General features: G+C 38.3%; 1 protein-coding gene across 2 annotated transcripts; it reads left to right on the forward strand.

The window, feature by feature from the left end:
* Positions 1-4700: 4700 nt before the first annotated feature.
* SLC30A6 (solute carrier family 30 member 6) lies at positions 4701-20103 on the forward strand. Of its 2 annotated transcripts, none has more exons than XM_002192405.7 (14): positions 4701-4808; positions 7190-7276; positions 7903-7987; positions 9049-9091; positions 11040-11105; positions 11545-11625; positions 12860-12895; positions 13688-13782; positions 14587-14635; positions 16419-16538; positions 16841-16943; positions 17220-17267; positions 17817-17885; positions 18891-20103. In XM_002192405.7, exons 1-14 carry the CDS (start codon positions 4806-4808, stop codon positions 19386-19388), a joined length of 1383 nt encoding a protein of 460 aa, XP_002192441.3. In that variant the 5' UTR covers positions 4701-4805; the 3' UTR covers positions 19389-20103. The 2 variants fall into 2 exon arrangements, with proteins under 2 accessions (XP_002192441.3, XP_030124291.3); XM_030268431.4 differs by lacking the exon at positions 4701-4808 and adding an exon at positions 4826-5313.
* The last annotated feature ends 202 nt before the right edge of the window (positions 20104-20305 follow it).

A 20305-nucleotide genomic window follows, 5' to 3' on the forward strand; every position in this document is an offset into this window, starting at 1 on the left:
TTACCGTTTTCTTGTCTGTTTATCAGGTAAAATGTCCAAAACTAAAAGCCTTTTCATTAAACTTGAAGCCTATGAAATTGCTGCTGGTTAAAAAAAAAAAATTAAAACATCAGGTGTTGTATACCAGATGATGGAACAATAAATGTGTAAATAAATCAATTTCTAAAGAACATAACTCAAGTTCTTAAAACTAATGTAAACAGAAGTGCTACTTCCTAAATAAATGTGCTTAAACTGAAAGTGTGTGCTTATCCTAGTCTTGCTAGATCATGGTGAAAACCAGGAGGTTTCACATAACTAATTCTGGTGGTCATGGGGAAGTCATGAAAAATTTGGAGCAGCATTCGCTTGGCCTCAAAACGGGTTTTCTTTTGCTTGGGGGAGAGTACTGCTGTTAATTCTGTTAACTATAATTTATTATCCCCATTGCCTTACCATTTGTAATTCTCTGTCTTGAGACTGCATCTGGACTGCTTACAGCTATTTCTGTTATTACAGTTACATCCTGAAGATAAAATTAATCAAACTTTATTTTGTTAAGACTAATTTTAATATTGCATATCTGGCAGATTACATATCTGGCAGCATTAGGGGTCTCCCAAAAACCAGCATGACTACTGCCTTCCACACATTATCATGTCAATCGCTGCTAAAAGAAATCAACCCAATAAAAATCAATACAATAAGGAAGAAAAAAACCCAAGTGTTTTGGACTGGAGCATGTGAGCTATTCCTGCTTCTGGGAAGAAATAATTCCTTAGGACAGAAAGACATCACTGGTGTCTATCCAAGTTATCTCTCTTTGACTGAAATACTACTGCTTGGAGGTATATTTTGAACCCCTGAAATGATTTCTATTGGTATTTTTGTGTATAGGTTGCAGACATTCAAATATTTTATTCTTGTAGAGGAGATAATCAGATAAATTAAAATCAGTGAAGAAAGAAGAGCATGAAAAAAAATGTCCCACCATTTGCTATTTTGAAATCTACAGATACATTGTTTTTGGCAGCATACCCTGGACTGAAGTTTTATCTTGGACTCATTAAATTGTTCCCATTCTTGTCAAGGAGGGGAGACGAGGCTGCATGCCTAGTGTTAGATGCTGGTGTATCTCAGATGGAGATCTGTTTATTTCTGTATTTTAGTGCTCTAAGTTTGCTAGAGAAAAGGGAGAAAAAAAAAAGTTAAAAAGTTTAAACTTGTTGGGTGGTGGGTTTTGTTTGTCTTGATTTTTGTTATTAGTTTGTTTGGGTGGTTGGGATTTGTTTTGTTTTGGGGTTTTTTTGTTGTTGGGGTTTTTTCCCCCAATCATTTCATCTTTCTGCAAATTTCCAAATATGTTGTGAACTTGTGAAATCCAGCCTGTTTCCTACAAGGGTTCATATGGCTCTGAAGAAGACAGTTATGCAACTTTCTCTAAGTTATTTTTTATTCCATGTATCATGATAAACCAGAATATACATGCAGTGGTAAAGGCAGAAAAATATTAAAAGTCCATCATCTCTCAACACTTGTGGGACTATTCCAGGTGCTATGTGTTGCAGCATTTTTGAGAGAAAGAGGACATGAATTATGAGATTTGAGCTACTCCAGTCTAGGCCTCAGATTTAGGCCTGGTGAGGCCTTTAAGCCTCTGACGCAGTTAGAAATTCAGAGCTTGTGGCGCAGATAGAAATAGTTTTAAGGTGTGATGGGGACCACTGGGTTGTCTGGGTGTGAATTAGTATAGGTTTTATAGTGTAAGGTGTAGGCCGTTTTAAGGAAAAGGTAAACAATGTTAGCCTACCAATCAGAGTGTCTTTGTTTTTGTAAACTATGTAGAAGCTTATATAAACTACCACCTTATCTTGAATAAACGGAGAACGCTTGATTAACCACATTAGTTTAGACCTGCGTTTGTCTTGTCCAGCTTTCCGTGTTTCTGAGATTCCCTGGCTTTTGCTATGTTGCAGCTATTAAAAAAACCCACATGTTTTTCAGAATATCAGCCTACAAACAACCTATTGAGAAAATTGTGATGTATTTACCACATAGTTTTGAAAATTCTACTTTTTGGCAAGTGTATACTGTAAGAACAATATGTTCTTTCTAAGTCTGTAACTTCTGTTATTTTCAAATCTCATTTTAGTAATTTCCAAAAGGCCTAAAACTTGCCTCAGTAAGAGATCCTAGAAGACTGTTAGTTTTGTTATATGCAGAATGCTAGTATCAGCTGTGCTATTGTAGAAGTTTTCTTCTGTAAAGACACTTCCTCAAGTGCAGTTTCTAATAACTATTGGCCTCTTCTGGGAGGAAATACTCTGTGACATCAAATAATTAAAAAAGCCCAATACTATGTCAATAGTGAAGTAACCAAACAACTTTGTGGAGCAAATTATACAGTCGTTCATCAGAGTTCTGATTTCCTCATTAAATTTGAATGGAGGCAGCAGCTGCAGTTTGAATTTCTTGCCTATCATCCAGATTCTATAAAGCACAAATCTATTTTCTGCAAATAGTTTCCAAAACTTCTTCCGTACACTGGAAAAAAGCTTACTGATTACAGCCAAGAACTTAGAATGAGGTCTGAGACATTAAATATATCTTAAGGAGTACAATTACCTGATAAATCTGATAATTGTTCTTAATTAATGATACCTCTAGGGACCAGATACACTCAAAATCTGGAAAATAAAAATGATTTTATCTTTTTTTTTAATCAATAATAAAATCACACCCTCTGCAAATGCACGGGAACAGGAGACAATACACACAACTTAATTGTGAAGCACACTAACTGTGAAGCAGATTAAAGACTGGCTTGTTCCTGGTTTAATTTGATGTACAGGCCTCTCTCTCACCCACAGTCAGTTAAATATTTTGGTATGTTATACAGAACAGGTGAGGTGTAAATAACATTTTTAACTATAGGTACTGGAGAACTGAATAGACTTTAAAAGAACAAAAATTAAGGCAGTATTACAGAAGGTTGTTTCAAGTTTCTTCCTAAGCACAATAACCTGGCTTAATAAAATATCTCACTTCAATTTTTATCCCTCTCTTTTCCTCTTACTTTGCAAATAATAATAAATAATCAATAAGCTATTTTGTGATTAAGTCTTTCAGTACATTCAATCCCATGCAGGTGCTTTGCAACACAATTTTTCAGAGCTATCTGAACTTCCCAGATGACTTCTGCTGTGGATTGCGTTGTACTTTCCATGCACAGCGGTCCTGCCGTACACATTCCTTCTGACAGGAGCTGCTGGGCACAGTGAAGCCACCTGCTGGCCACCCACCCGGGGGATGGCTATCACCTTGTGTCCCGGTGTTCCAGAGCCTCGGGAGCAGCAGTCAGTAGCAGAATCCTCTCTCGAAGTCTTCTTTGGATAGCAGCTGGCTCCGGGATGGGGCTGGACTGCATGCGGTCCTCTGGGCTGCGATGCTTCTAATGTTCATCATATTCACAGCAAGGGGAGCACTTCCACGAATCTCAGCACACAACAAAGTGACTAAATTGTCAACATAATTCCTGTAGTTTGGAGAGCTGCTGCCCTTTGGGGGTTTTGCTGGGGAAAATAAATGCCCTTTGCAGGCTGTGTCCTGAGTGCCCTTAACGCCGGGTACCACGGCAGGGCGAGGGCTGGTGGTGGGGACTGAGAAGTGAATGCTCGTACTGGGAAGCAAACCTATCCTTGGGGAATTGCTGTCGTGGAGTATCGTGACAGACACATAGGCCTAGGACTATGACACTCTTAAGCTGTGCCATGGGAGGTTTAGGTTGAATACTAGTGTTGTGTGCAGTAGATATAATTTGTGCCATTTCTAGTATGATGTATGTGATATTGAATATTTGTTAGAGTATACACGTTTGTATTAGGAGTCCCTCCCACCCTCGCGCGAAACCTGGTGTATGTTGGAACCCGATTTATAGTAAAAGGATGTGGCTCAGCGAGGAGATGGGCCATGTCTGGAGAGATGCGGGGACCCCAGGCACTGATCATAGCGTGAACGACCCGAGATGGGTATCATGGAAATCCTCGGGCAGATACATGTGAATGCAGGTTCCCCTAAATTTCATCAAGGGATTCAACAACTCTGGACACTGAATTGTTCTTCTTCATCACGAAAAAAGAAAATCTTATTAACCTATAGACTCTGAATGGAAGAAAAGACTGACTGTCGAAATCTTAGCCTCAGGCAGAATTTTCCCGATTAAATCCGCTTGTGCCAGGATGGAGGTGTGTGGGCATAGAGGAAAACCTCTGCTGAGGTGGACCTCTTTGTTGCACACCCAAGGCCGACCCCGGGCTCGGCTCTGTTCTTTCCTTGTGGCTGGCTAGATAGAATTTGATTGCAAATAAATATTTTATTTTTTCATTTTAAATTTGGCTGGACAAATTTTCATTTATAACACTAGGAAGAATTTCTTCACATAAAGGGTGGTTACATATTGGAAAGGCTGCCCGGGAAGCGGCGGAGTCACCATCCCTGGAGGTGTTTAAAGGAAAGACTGGACTAGTTGACACGGTGGTGTTTGGTCATAGGCTGGGCTCTGAGTCTATGATGGCACCACCCGTGGGAACCCTTTCCTTGGGCTCTCGGAAGCAGACCTTTCTATCCCAAGGCGGGCCTGCACCGCAGCCTGCCGCCGGCCGGGGGGGAGCGAGGGAAGGGCTCGGGCCGCATGTCCCGCGGGATGGGGACGGAGCCGCCGCTTCCGCCACGTGTCCCGCCGGGCCCGCCGGTTGCCGCGGCGACGGGAACCTCTCCCGCCCCTTCCGGCCTCGCATGGCGCCGTCTCTTCCGCTGCGGGGAGTAATATGGTGAGTGGCCCCTGCTGGGGGCACGGAGGGAAGGGGAAGGAAAGTCGTGCGTGGAGCACGGCCTGCGGAGGCTGCTGGAAGCGCCCGCTCCCTCGGCGGGGCGGCGGCGTCGCGGGGCAGCCGGGCTGGCGCGACCCGTGCCGGGCCCGGGGTAGCGCGGGACGCCGCTGCCCTGCGGTGTTTCCTCCCCGGGGCTCTCCGCCCGCCCCTCCAGCGCCGTCACCGGGCCGGCGGCACCGCGGCCGGGCCCGGCTGGGTGCTGGGGCCCTGGGAGCTCCTGTGCCGGAGCTGCCTCCGGCTGCGGTCCGAGCCCTCAGCGCGCATCGCTCGGGGAGCCGGGACTCGCCGCAGGACAGACGGGTTATGGTGCGCTCGCTCCGCCGTGTCGCTCTGTGGCTCGCTTCTCAAAGACGAAAACCCGATCTGCTGGGAACGACCGCCGCGTGTGTGTCTTCATCTGGGAGGCGAAATGTTCCCTTGTCGTGCTGAGCACCGCTAAAGTGACGTGGGTATCCATAGCAGGTGCTGTCACCTGTTGGAGCAGACAGCGCCGCTGGCTGCAGAAACACTTCTGGAGCGCTTTCAGCACCTCCGGGGCTGGCTGAGGTGTGGGGCAGCCGCCCTGCCCAGCGCCGAGCTCTCGGCAGAACTGTAGGATCTAGGCATGCCTTAATGCCAAGATACAACGTGTGCTGAGTTGGAGCTTGCTTCCAGGGGTGGGCTGTGGCCTGCGTGAGTCTGCACAGGTCCCCTGTGGCACAGAGCACACAGCTGTGATACACGGCATCCTTTGTAAACAGCGAGGTGTGGCTGGGCGAGGTGCGCAGTGCCAACAGGAAAGCGTGGCTGCAAAGGCGACAAGGAGGGCTGAAAAGATGTGAAGGGTCTGGAGGGGAAGCGTGTGAGAAGTGGCTGAGGTCACTTGGTCTGTTCTGCCTCAGGAGAGCGAGGGCAGACCTCACTGCGGGTACACCTTCCTCACTGGGGGAAGAGGAGGGGCAGGCACTGATCGCTTTTCTGTGGGGACCAGTGACAGGAACTCAGAGAATGACCTGGAGTTGTGTCAGGAAGGTTTAGGGTGGATATCAGGAAAAGTTTCTTCACCCAGAGGGTGGCTGAGCACTGGAACAACTCCCCAGGGAAGTGTTCGCAGCACCAGCCTGACAGAGCTTAAGAAGTGCTTGGACAATGCTCTCAGGTACATGGTGTGACTCTTGCAATGTCCTCTGCAGAGCCATGAGTTGGACTTCTATGATCTTTGTGGGTCCTTTCCAACTCAGGATATTCTGTGATTCTTTCATAAGCAGACCATCCACTGCCTGCTAGAAAAGCTTTCCAAGGTGTTCTGGCATCCTGCACGTGTCTATTAAGAATTAAAATAATCATGTAATGATTTGCTAATAAAGAAAAGAGTAGGTGTCAGTGTTTTGTCCAAGATGATCTAAACTTGCGATCCGTAGTAGTGCTTAAAGTTTAATTCATGGCACACTAGTATTTCTCAGATAATATGAAATGCAGCTGTGTTGACAAAATGTCTGAAATTAAATTTATTTTAGTGAAGAGCCCATTAGTATGTCCTTTTGCCTTCTGCTGGCAGCTAAGTTGTGATAGCTTAAAATCAAGCCTTACTTAATCTGGCCCCGAACTGCTGCAGATGACTGACCATCCATTAAAAATCCACAAATTTCTATTGCAAATCAGAAGGACTTTTCATGTGGAAGGCTTACTTCTTTGTGGGGAGAGCAGAACAGAGGACAACCAGGAGCTTGGACCCTCCGAGGAAAGGGAGACAAGTGTCATGGCAGATGAATTTCTCTGGTAGTCTGCTCCCTGTCAAGCTTGCAGGAGAGCCATGTAGCAACCCTTTAGGTTAACTCAGAGCCAGGATTGTTGGTATGTCTCATTTTGTTACTGGCCTTGTGTCCACCACATCACCAGCATTGTTTTTACTTCTGTGGTGGGTTCTCCTTTATAGATCTATAAACAATATTTTCCTGTTTAATAAATCCATTGCGTTAGGGTGGGAAGTGTGCTTTGATGAAGAAAAATATTTGTTTTCAGACTGTCTTGTAGTAGTTTCATCTAAATAAAAGTTAAAACCCACTCTTTAAGTGATACTTTAGTGTCTTTTCTGGTAAACCTGAGTTGTGGATTGTGTCTAAATGAAGTTTGATTCTAAGTAATAGTGATTTTCTAACCATGTGAAATGTCTACCAATATATGGTTGAGTTTAAAGTTTGTGATAAAGTTTCTGGTTAACAAAAAGTTCACCTGAGTCTTTGATTTAATTGTGAAAATAGTTCATAAATGAAGATTTCCTTTTTGCTAATTTAAATTATGTTTTAAGTAAAGTTTTTAATTAAACTGTTGATTTTTTTAAGGGGACAATACACCTGTTCCGCAAATCACAGAAATCATTTGTTGGAAAGTTAACACATGAATTTAGGTTGGTTGCAGCAGACCGAAGGGTAAGTGTTGCTTAAAAAATTGTAATTATAATAAAAGTACATTAGCTATAGTAAGTTAAGATATGCTATTAACTTAAATATATTGTGAATTTTTTTCTTTGACTTTTTCTAGCTGTGCTTAAAAAAAAAAAATCTCTTTGAAGCTGTATTGCTTCTGTGCATTGTCCCTGTGAATTAGTGTCCTCCAGAATTACACTTACATCTGATGGGTTCAGTGGAACTGTAAACTGAATGTGTTCAGATGTTTTTGGGACCAAAGTTTCAGCACAAATAAAGGAACCCGTTAAAATAAAGTTGCACAAGTTGGTCTTCAAGAATCAGATGCTGTCTGCTGTAATAAAATGCAAATATTATAGATGGGTGGGGGTTTTTTTAGACCAAAAAGGTATTTTAAGCATGGTGGCATTCATAAATGAGTTTTAAAATAATCTGTAAAGTTTAAAATAGACTAAGGGCTTGCTGTTCTGCAATGAGTGGTAGAGTGGTGAATTTTTGGGAGGGAAGATAATAAGCTGGTTCTGTTTGCATGACCAAGTACTGCAATATTGTTTTTTAAGACCAGATAGATATATTTCTGTCTTGTAAATTTTGGAAGGTGTAAAATACATATTTATTCTCATCAACAGTCCTGGAAGATTTTACTGTTTGGTGCTATAAATTTAATATGTATTGGCTTCCTGCTCATGTGGTGCAGCTCTACAAACAGCATAGGTAGGTGGCTCTCATGTACTACAACAGAAACTACAACTGAAACCATGCTGTTCTTAGCTTGTGGAGTTCCAGCTGACTGAAAAAGCCAAATCCAGTACTTAATGGAGCTAGGGGTTTGCACAGCCTGGTGCAGAAAGTGCTTCCTTTTGATTTGCCACAGTCAGCTTAGAAGCAATTTTCACAGACAGGTTTAGATGGGTGGAAGTCCTTCAAAGTTTGCGCAGTTTTTCAGTCCTGCTGGTCGTTTGTTTCCTGCAGTAGCTTCCTCATCTTTAAGACTGAAAACCAGCAGACTTTTGAGTTACTAGTCCTCAAACCTGTTCCTTGTATAAGTAGCACCACTGACAGGCAGAGACCCTTACTTGCAGTTGAATGAGGATGTTTGTAGCTTAGAAAAGGCTTAAGACTTCTTTGCTTCTAAGGAATGCTCAGCAGTAGCCAAGACTGGAGTGTTCTCAACACCTCTGTAGCTGCTACTGCGAAGCACAGCACTGTGGGGGCTGCTGTGGGGAAATGAGCTCCAGAGCAGCCAGACCCAGTGCAGTTTTGTGTGCCTTCTGTTTTTGGATAGGGGCTTCAATATGCTTCCCATCACCTGCACTGAGAATAGAATGCTATTTTAGTTTTTAATTATTGGTGCAGGTTTTCTTGCAGTTTCAAGATAGGTTAGAGATGAAAGACAAGTAAAATACTCAGTTCAACCTATTTTTCACTGCAATAACACACATAAGAGATCTCTTACTTTGGTAAGTGATGTGTTTCTGGAAGATCTCCTCACTTTCCAGTACTTAAATTCCAAGTCACAACTTAGTCACAAATGTGATATACCTTTTGTATCTGGGCTTTACAACATGCTTTAGTTGAATTAAGATTGCCGTAATCAACCTGCTTATGACATTAAATATATGGTGTCTTTAGAATAAAAGAGACTTGTTCTATCAGCAGCGACAGTTTATGTAGTTAGAAGACTGGAAAGAGCTGCACAAAAGGGACTTGGAATAGAAGTGATTTTTGCATTGAAAAATTAAGTATTACATTTTAATATTTACTTTTCTTTACAGCTTTAACTGCTTACACATATTTGACAATCTTTGACCTTTTCAGGTGAGTTTTTTTCCCATTTTGTCTTACTGTTCATTTTGTCGGTATGTTTCTATACATTTGGAATTTACTTACAGGTTCTAAGTCATGTAACTTAGTCATCAGTACAGAAACAGTAATTGGTTTAAATATAGCTTAAATAAAATTGCACCCAATAAATAGATTGTAAACCCCACCATAGCAATACTGAGAATGAAACAATAAATATTAAAACAATATGGCACAAAACTGTTGTCTGGTTGTTCTGTCAGAGCATTTTCCTAATGCCGTAGTCACTGATTGTGAAGTAGCCCTCAGTTTTAACACCAGGAAACAAGAAGCATGTAATTCTATTTCAAAGATATTTCGCAAGCTAGATACCAAGCACTCTGTACATAAGGTCATTAGATATTTTCAGCATTTTTCTTGTGTTCTAACAAAATTATACTTTTAATATGATAGTTCTGAACACTTTTGGTCATAGTGATAATACAGACATGAAATATATTCAGTTCTTATCTAAGATACAAAGTGGTAGCGGTGGTTGGGAAATAAAATGTATGTATTTTTAAAATATTAGCCTGCATTATCTTCCTTGCTATCTCCCTATCTTATAAAAGGTATAGATCAGCTTTCTGAGTCATACATATGTCCACTACATACTATAACTTATCTGACTTACAGTAAAACATTCATAAATAACATCAGCAAACATGCAGAAACAAAAATTACTTGTTGTGATAGGCACACAAAAATTGATCTATGACTGCATTAGAATTAAGATTTAACTCTAATGAATCTTGTCTTTCTCTTAGAATTTTGTATCTACTGAATTTTTGTTGTCTTGACTCAAAATACCTTTTTTGGGAATACCTTGGGGAGATTGGGGAAAGTGTTGATGCGGTACTTCCCATTCGTATGGAATTTCTTTTTGTTTTAGTTTTGGGAGGCGGTAGGACATCCCTGGCACTCCTGTCTTAGGTTATTTAGGGGTTGGACTAGAAGATTATTCTAACTCACAGCAATCTCTTTCAAGCATTTTGATTTGCTGTAAGGGAGAGCAGTGCTCAGTAATTCTGCTGCAAAAATCAATTTCTGCTTCTTTTCTTTTTGTCGTTGCCTGGATGCATATAATAGTCTTACTGAGAATATGAGTTCATGGCTTTGTATGTGAACAGTATTACTTCCTGTGCTTTTACCTTTATTCTGTGCAGCTGAGGATCAAGTTGTGAGGACGTGATTGTTCATCAGTTGTAGGGATGAGTTCTTGATCCAGTCTGATTTAACATTGTTATTAATTACAAAAGGACTTCATGAAAGCACAGATGACACTGAATCTATGTGGATTCCAGTTGAAAAAATTGTTCAGTAGAGAAAAAATTGTTCAACAGATGAAAAATAGGCAGAGAAAACTATAATTACCCTTGAAACATTCTAACTATTACCATGGAGATTCCAAAATAATTGGAATTCTAGATGTTCAGTATGAGAGGAAAATTTGGACAGAAGAGAGCAAGAGGGACCTGTGGCTGTCAGTGAATGGCCAGTTAGATTAGAGCTTGTGTAGGTGAAAGCAGCCAAAGAAAGTTAATCTGTTTTGGCCATATACATAGAGAAATTACACCATGAAAAAGGAAAGTCAGTACTTGGTGTGACCTGAGACTTACTCTAGAGTACCAAATCTAATTCATGGTATATCTCTAAAATAAAACTTTAATGGAGAGATTTCTTTGCTTTTCCTTTATTCTTCTGTCTTACTTATCAGATTCCTTCTCATTTAAGCAGCATTTCTAGGCAAGTTCAGAAAGCACATGAGCAGCATTTGGAACATCACTGTTGGAGGTTGAGTTCAGGGCTAGATGTGGCAGTATTTGTTTGTTGAGTTCTGGTGGCTCAAGTGTGCATTTGTAGATTATGCAGTTTGTAAAGGCTGCTGTTATTTATCACAGTCTAATTCTCCTCCATTTTTCAGTTTGGTAACATGTCTAATAAGCTACTGGGTAAAGATGAAGAAGCCCAGCCCAGTCTATTCATTTGGGTAAGTACTAATGACAAGATGTAATGTTTGATAATGCAGTGTTTCATACGTTGCTCACTGTCATTGCGTGGATTGCCAAACAGCCATTAGTAATAATTTCTATGTGAAAGAGCCTAAAAGTGAGGAGGGCCAGGACTTTGTGTGAAGAACAATTACAGAGTAGGGGATGAACAGGAAGAATAAGAAATGCTTAATTTTAAGGTGTCTCTGACAGACAGCAAGAAGAATTAAGAAATGCTTAATATTAAGGTGTTTTTGATAAGTGGTGTGTTAAAAGAGACTGAAAATATTGACTATTCCATAAAACTTTTTTCCCATTGGTGTGCTGTTGAATGAATTGGAAAAAGTAGGTGTATCCTGCTGGTTCTTGCACAGAAAAGATTCTATTGGATGCATTGTTCAATGTTCAGTGTTTCTAAACTTAATTCTCAAATTTCAGGTTTGAAAGGTTTGAAGTTCTAGCTGTATTTGCATCTACAGTTCTGGCACAGCTTGGTGCTCTTTTTATACTGAAAGAAAGGTAGGGTTATGTCCTGTTTTCTTTAATTTTTTAAAATATGAAGATATAGTCCAGATCAACCAAAAGCCCATACATTCTATGAGTGCTGTATTTAGGAAAAACTCAAAGATTTTAAAAAAATATGTCTAAACCTTACTGCTTGCTTACATTTATTACACTACATGTAGGCTTTAGATGTAAAGATGGGAACTGATAAATGTTCTTAAAAAGTTCTCTCGGGAAAGATTTAATGATTTTAAGAATACTTTTTCCAAAAGGTTGTGTAATTAATTTAATGCATTTGCTTATACATCTTGCCTTTTTAAAGTTCATTAACAAATAAAAGTATTTTGGTTTTACTTCTGTTACTCTTTGAAGTCAAAGCAGCTTCATAATGTATCAAGGAGCTGAATGTTTAAAACATCAATTTCTTCACTCCCCCAAAGTTTGCTCAAGTATTAATTTGCCATATCATCTATACTTGGAAGCATTTGTATTTCAGGAGGTTAGCCTAAAACATTATTTTAGTTTTTAAAGATGAAGACGCTTTTGTTAACATCTGGAGTTTAAAACTGCAGAAGTATACCTTCCCTTATTTATTCAAGTGATCTATTTTTCTATTTTCTGTGTAAAGGGCTGTATTAACAACTTAGTAACTTTATACTATAAGGTCAATATATTGAAGTGACAGTCCACTGGAATGAGTCGCCCTCTGTCAAAACCTCCAAACTTTCCAACATCAATTTTAGGAAATTCCACAAACTTAACAGGTTTTTCTGTTACAGCTGAAGCTCATTTGTTAACTCACTGGTGGGTGAAAAAAGATCTATATCTCCACCACAGTATCAAATGTCTACTTTATTTGACCTTGCTTAATGTGAGGCTCTAAGTCAGGAATTTCACACTTAGTTTGTTGTGGCCACCAACACTGGTGGTGGTGCCAGTAACAATATTATTTTGCATGTTCATTTACAAGCATATTTTTATCATGTAGGCTGCATTCATGGTAGCTAGCATGTATATGGCACAATTTGGAAATATTTGGGAAATCTAAATCACATCTGCTTTGATTCAGTGTTAAATGCTTTCATTGCTTTTAAAAGTTTCTGTGTTTATTTAAGCAATCCATTTTTTGCAGTACTTCATCAGTTTTTGTTTATGAATAGCAGCTAATGCTAAGGAACTGTAAAAACATACTGCAGGTATCAAGGGTTTACTGTTTGAATATAACTCAAATGTTCAATTATTCTTGTAGTGCGGAGCGCTTTCTGGAGCAGCCTGAGATACACACGTAAGAAATTATTTTGATGTATAAAATATGTTGTCCTTTTATGTTTCTAATTGTTATCTAGCATATATTAGTTATGCAAGTACTTTCAGTACCAAATTGCTTTTGGTGCCTTGGTATTTGTTTCAAACAATGTGCAACCTATACTGTAAATGGTTCTTTTCAAGGTACAATTGAAATTTAATGCTCATGTTATCTCAAATAGTGATCTAACTACACATTGCTGCTTTTCCTCATTCAGTTCCTTTTGTTTCTTGTGGCCTCTTGGAAGGCCTGGTATGTGGGGGGGAAGGATGCTGTGGTCAACAGGGAACTGAAGGTTTTGCAAAGAGGGTTCAGACTATAAAGACCACGGGGAGAGGAAAAGAAGGTGTTACGGGGCAAAGGAATGGGACAAGGGACATATGTTGGAAGTAGTTCCAGAAGAAGACTGGGGTATATGGCATGATGCCATTGAATGTTAAGCTTCTTAGCTGTGCTGCTGAGGGGACAATGTGTTTATATCTTCTAAGGGCTAATATATATGTGTGTGCATATATGCAGTTAGTTAAGAGCTGTTACTTGGTGTTATGAGTGTTATGGGGTAACAATAATGTACAAAGTTCAGTGATCTCATATAACCCTTACAAGGATAATACACTGCTGGTCTTTAAGTATTACACTAGTTTATTCTACTGGTTTTCAGCCTCATGAATGAAACCGAGCAAAATATTTGGATACTGTTATTGGTAGTTACAGCTCGATGACATGTTCTGTAATGATGGGAAATTAAGACGCCTTTTTTCCCCTCCCTAGGGGACGACTGCTGGTTGGTACTTTTGTGGCTCTCTTTTTCAACTTATTTACAATGCTTTCCATTAAGAATAAGCCTTTTGCTTATGTCTCTGAAGGTATGTGATAAATTAGACTGTGACAAGAATTGAGAAAAAAATGTTAATGTTCCTATTTTAGCAAGGTATAACTTTTCTGGTAATTTTCTTAACTATTTGCGTGTATGTTACTATTACCTCTGTTAACGTAACTTTGTGCATTAGAATTGCCATCTGATTTTCGACTCCAGTTTGCTTATAAGTCTCTAAGTAGTCTGAGGTCGATAGTATGATAAACCAAGTATTATTTTAGTGCTGCAGTATCTTTTATTTTCAATCTTTTAAATTCAACCAGTGAAGGTCATGTGACAGATACCAGAACTTTCTACACATTTTATGGATGTATTAATGGATTCAGAAATAAGTTAATGCAACAGTTCTTTTTAAAAGATCTTTACCTTTTTTGTTGTGAAGTAGTTTGCAGTCATTCCTGCCATTGTAAATTGTCCTGTTGTAATTGTCCTGTAAATTGTCCATAGTTATAAATATCTATTTTACACTATATTATATAAAAGATAATGGTTATAACCTGCAATTATATTTGTATTTAATCAGTTCAGATTATTATGAAAGATGGATGTTGTACTTGCTGCTTGGAAAAGACAGACTTGGGGCTTTTTTCAAGTGCCAGGGTATTGTTGAGTGTGGTAGATAGGGACAGGAAGATCTCGGGATGTGACGGAAACAGTTGAGATGTATTTACTCATTCACTCTGTATTTATTGAATTCTTCCCTTAAAATAAAACTTATGTGTGCTTTAAAATGTAGTAACTTTAAAATGGTATTTAAAATTGTGGTAACTTTATTACCTTATTTCTTTTGTAGCTGCCAGCACAAGTTGGCTTCAGGAACATGTTGCAGATCTTAGTAGAAGGTGAAGCTTTATATTCTTTTTCAAAATCATTAGCTTCTGTAAGGCAGTGTTGATTTTGTGTGTATAATAACATTTTGGAGGAGTATTGAGGCATAAACTTGTATTAGAGCTTTTAAAATAGCTTTAACTACTGTAGGTCTCATGTATGAACTCTGGAACAAACATTGTCTCCCATATTTTCCAGATACATTAATCTAACAGAAATACATCTTTCTGGATAGCTTTTCTTTTGAGTATATATGTTCAGTACATTATATGTAATTCTCTTTGGGCGAGAATAGGAAAACTAGCATTATCCTGTACATATTTGAACTGCATTTCACAACATGCATTACTGAGTGATATATTTTGTAATTCATGTTTATTTACTTTGTGGGCTGAACAAATTATTCAGATGGTTGAGTTTAAATGTGATCTATGAAACAGGTTACTCACTGAACCATAGCTATGGAAACTTCTCTCCTGTCCAGCAGGAAACTGGAAAGTCCATGTCTTCCAGGGATATAAGCAGTGTTGCTCATTCATCTTGTCTGTTAACTGTCTTGCTTGTATTGGATATCTGAATGCAAGATAACATTATTTGCAAATGGTTTTGTCAGATGTTGGGGAAGTTTATTTTAATCCATACACAGTTCTTAAAACTATCTGTCAGTATGAAAAGAAAAATATTTAACCAAGCTGTAAAACATGTTAAGTATGCTTCAAAACCTACCTGTTTCTGCATCTTGTGATCTTTTTAACAGTTACAGAAAGCAGAGAATGCTGACTTGATAACAGAAGAATTGACTGTGTATGGGTATAAGATGTTACATCATCAGAACCAAAATCTCTGAAATATTTTTGGAAGACTTAATAATTAGCTTGACCAAGTTTTACTGTAAAAACAAAAAAAGGTGGATACCAATCACAGACAGTAGCACAGCTTTCCTCTTACTGGTCTAGAAACAAAGTTTTAAGGGGAAGGACACTGATAGATAACTTGAAGGGGTCCCAGATCAAGAGTAATATAATTTCTACTGGGTTTTGAGATAGCCTGTATACAGTTAAACTGCTAAAAAAAATTGTATTAGTATGTATGGAGCTGTTTCAGCTGTGTTATGTGAATCAATGCTGATTAAAAATATCTGCACCTGTATATAATTATATTGATTAAAATTCTTAAAGAAGCAGGCCAGCACATGATGTCTAAACAGATGTTGGCTTTAACCATAGCAACAAAACATTTCTTTGCCTTGAAATTTTCCAGGACATGATATGCATGGTGGGAAGTACAGAAACTCCTTTTGCACTTCATACTCCCATTGACAGGAAATAACTATAAATAAGTAATTTTCCCAGCATTCCCTCCTGCATTTTTTTCATCTCCGCTTATGCAGCTAGCTGGTCTGCTTTCTCCTTTCAGACTCCATGAATTAGTTAGCTTTGACTTTAGGACACCTTTGCAGACCAAGGTGGCAGAGTGGCAGATGGATTGAAGACAGGTGATAGATAAATCTCTCGCTATATACATCTCTGTAATACCAGTATTGAACCCATGAAGCACTTGTGTTGCAGACAGCTGATGCAGTTATATCATAGAGCTGTGTTCCCAGAAAAAAAACCACTTGATTAATTTTTGCTGAGAGCAGCCTTTGAGCAGAATTACTGAGGCCTTTACAGTGCTCATCATATGCTATGATGGCAAGGTGTGTTAGAAGTTAAAAGCTAAATGATGTCTGTAATTTTGGAATTTCAAAGTAGTGGTGAAAGCTGTCTGACAACTTCTTTTTCTGTTTTGTTGCAGTATTTGTGGAATCATCCCAGGATTGAGTAGCATCTTTCTGCCACGGATGAACCCTTTTGTCTTGATTGATATTGCTGGAGCTCTGGCTCTTTGCATTACATATATGCTCATTGAAATCAAGTATGTGCAGTTGTTGTTTTAAAACAGTAGCTCTTTTTTTTTATTCAGTCTGTGAGAAAATACATTTTTACATGAAAGGAGTTATCTGATGTAGAGCTGCATTTTATATGAATGGCATTGCAACTCCGTGGATGCATCTGTCTATTGTCCAAGATAAATGAGAGTTCAAATGAGATTAGTATCTGTAAAATTCTCTTAAGTTTATATAATTTAAAAGAATGAAAAAAGAATAATAAGTAAGCTGTTCTGTCTTTCAAAAACATAAATACCAGCGTTTCTTTAAAATTGCTCTTTCTCCCTAGCAATTATTTTGCTGTGGACACAGCATCTGCTATAGCAATTGCTTTGATGACATTTGGAACCATGTATCCCATGAGTGTCTACAGTGGGAAAGTACTACTCCAGGTAAGGCAGCCTTACAAATCAACAGATTTTGTGGTTTAAAAAAAACCCCTTGAAATCTGTTTTAAGCTTGCAAATAGGAAATATTCCTATGGGAATTTGTGATGTGTTACAGGAATGTTAAAGGTTGTGCAAATATGCATCATGAAGTCATAAGAATTTAATGAAAATGCCGTTGGTCTCTTGTGTGGGTAGACCAGACTGAAAGGTTCTCTTACTTCAACAGGACCAGTTAATCTTTATTATAACTCGTATTTTCTTTACTTTTTCTTTTTGAAGACAACCCCACCTCATGTGATTGGCCAGTTAGATAAACTTCTTAGAGAGGTAAGTCAGTGTATAATACATAGCACAGTATGTACAGCTAATAAGCATTCAGGAATGTGAAGAATTTTTCTGACCAGTCCAAGAAATTTGCTAAAATAATTTTTTTAGCTGCATATAGAAAATATGAATATTGTTTTCCAAGATGAATAGTGTCTTTTAGGTATTTGGAACAAATTATTTAAGCAGTGCAGGCTGTTTTTATTTAAACTTGAGCTACTGTTGAAGTGGTTTACAAATGTGAGTTGAAGGAGGAAGAGGAGTACAGGCAGTTGTTGAATTACAGCATGTCAAGTTGAGAACTTACTTCAGTTTGGCAGCAAGAGCTACTTGAAATACGTTTCTTAAAACTTTTTTGATGGATTTGGATGTTTAAGGGTATCACAAGTGTGTTAGATAAGCATTAGTGACATTAACAGACATCATCTGTATGGAGCTTTTATTTCACTGCTGAAAATTAATTGTTATTAATTTATGTACAAAAATACATTTCTAAAGGGATTTGAAACGTATAATTTATTTTCGTATTTGTGGATGTTTGTGTAAAATTAGGTTTCAACTTTGGATGGTGTCTTGGAAGTTCGAAATGAGCATTTCTGGACATTAGGTTTTGGCACTTTGGTAAGTTTATGCCTTTATTAACTTTCTAGACTTTGTTGTCAGATACTACTTTAATTTTTAAATTTACATAAATTAAGATATTTCTTCTGAAATATTAACTATAAAAAATTTTGGTGTAGTCAGTACTCGTCCATGTGCTTTATTGCAAAACTTCTCTTCCTCTGTCCTTCACATTTTTTTAAAGCATTGTTGTTAGTTAACATTATTAATGTATACTGCAGTTCTGGCTTAAAGTATGCATTTTTGCAACTGTAGAATTTCTTTCGTATTTTGGAGTGAAGAAAAGTACAACTATGGCATGTTTTGAAATGGTGTGTTAGTGTAAATTATCTAGGAAGAGAGAAATAACTGTAACCCTTCAAGCACCAAAGGCCTACAATAGATAGTAGAATCATATTTTCAGCATTTCTAGGGGAGAAGGTAGAACAAAATAATTACAGTTGTGTACCAATAATTCTGTAAGCTGAAAAAAATGAAGGGGTATTTTTTTGTGATACAGTATGATCACACAGAATTTGGTTATTCCCGAGTTGATGCAGGTATTTTGTGACAGCTGGAAAATTAAGACACTTAGAATATTTCTTCACTGGTTTCTTCTAGTATCCTACCCTTCTTAAAACAATAAAAAAGGCATCTGTTATCTTTTTCTGATGTAAAAATAGCTCTCAGTTTACTGTTCTGCCACTTATGCCTAAATTTGCACTTTGTTCTTCTGAGCCATTTTTTTCCAGTTGTTGCTTTTCCTGCCAACACATGTTATATTGTATAGTTTGGTTCTAAGACTCACTTTTCCTGAATGATGATCTTGGTATGTTCATAAGGGAACAACACATTAGGAAAGATCAGAATGTATCCTGTAATAAGGTTCTTAACTTAGTCAGTAATTTGCACTGCAAAAGGTTTATGTGTAATTCTCTGCAGGGTAATTTGCCTCTTCTCAAATGCATGTGGGGAATCTTTATTGGAGTAACAATTAACAGCCAACTTGTTTTTATCACTTTCTAGGCTGGATCAGTCCATGTCCGAATTCGGAGAGATGCAAATGAGCAAATGGTACTTGCCCATGTCACTAACAGATTATACACATTGGTCTCTACCTTGACTGTTCAGATTTTCAAAGATGACTGGATCAGACCTACCATATCATCTGTGCCTATTGCAAACAATATTCTGAACCTTTCAGATCATCACATTATTCCAATGCCATCTTTGAAAGCTGCTGATAATTTGAATCCTGTTACCTCCACTCCAGCTAAACCCACCAGCCCACCACCAGAATTTTCTTTTAACACACCTGGCAAAAATGTGAATCCAGTCATCCTTTTAAACACTCAGACAAAGCCCTATGGATTGGGCTTTAATCATGGATCTGCACCCTACAGCAGTGTACTCAATCAAGGACTTGGAATACCAGGAATGGGAGAAGCTCAAGGATTCAGAACTGGTTTTGCAAATGTCCCAGGCAGATATGGAACAAACACTCGTGGTCAGCCCCGACCGTAATAAACACCATTATTTATTATACTTAAGGGTATTGACTTAATTCTTTTATTACCCAATTTTTATAAACATTTGGAATGTCACATCATTCTGAATGGCTGGGAACAAGTGAATTGTTCACATTCATGAAGTGGTTAAATAGCAGTTTTTTCCTTTGCATCAGCAGTAACCTGTGTAATGCCACAGATATTTTGCAGATTTACAGTACTTTACAAGTAGTTTTTATAGGATGTCTATTTCTACTCATCTTTTTTATCCACTTTTCTTCATTTATCCAAGAATGTATGCAAGATGCAGCACAACTCCATAAGAGAATAAAATTGTGATCAGGTAGCATTTTTTTTTCCTAATGAGAATTATTGGATGCTGAATAGCTGAGAGAATAGGAAATGGCAGAAATACATGTCCCAGTTTTCAGACATGTTTGATTGCTGTATTAAGCGATGCTTGGGCCAAATCACAGTTAGTTTTTGGTTGCAAAAATCCATCAATATTCATGTTGTGGCCATTGTGAAGACAATCTGGCATTTCAGATTGTAATTGATTTTACAAGACTGTGTTTTTACATGTTTATTGATGCTTTTATAGAAATTCAGATGGTTCAGCAACCATTTTCTAGTTGTAAGTATTCCATACTCATCTCTGATAATTCTTACTTTTTGGTTTAACTGCAAAATTATTTAGCAATATACTGGGAAATAAAATACTTAAAACGTAAGATTTTACAAGCACCTCTTTTTTACAATTAACCCTATTAAGGATACAGAACAGATGACTATTGTTTCTGAAGCCAGTATTTCATTTTTGACTATGGGGTGAATTATGTGATTTGATTGTGACTTTGTATTTTCCTTTTTGTATTTTTTTTATAGTTCCAGGGGGAAAAATAATTTATTTATATTCCTGGTTTATATCCAGAG

The sequence above is a fragment of the Taeniopygia guttata genome, chromosome 3 (genome assembly GCF_048771995.1).
Source record: "Taeniopygia guttata chromosome 3, bTaeGut7.mat, whole genome shotgun sequence".
NCBI classification, from domain to species: domain Eukaryota; kingdom Metazoa; phylum Chordata; class Aves; order Passeriformes; family Estrildidae; genus Taeniopygia; species Taeniopygia guttata.

Bases quoted from the DNA above. Each gene is read 5' to 3' on its own strand.
- SLC30A6 (XM_002192405.7), top strand. The intron at 7,988-9,048 runs GTAGGTGGCTCT...TTTTCTTTACAG, and splicing joins CAGCTCTACAAACAGCATAG to CTTTAACTGCTTACACATAT. The intron at 9,092-11,039 runs GTGAGTTTTTTT...TCCATTTTTCAG, and splicing joins ACAATCTTTGACCTTTTCAG to TTTGGTAACATGTCTAATAA.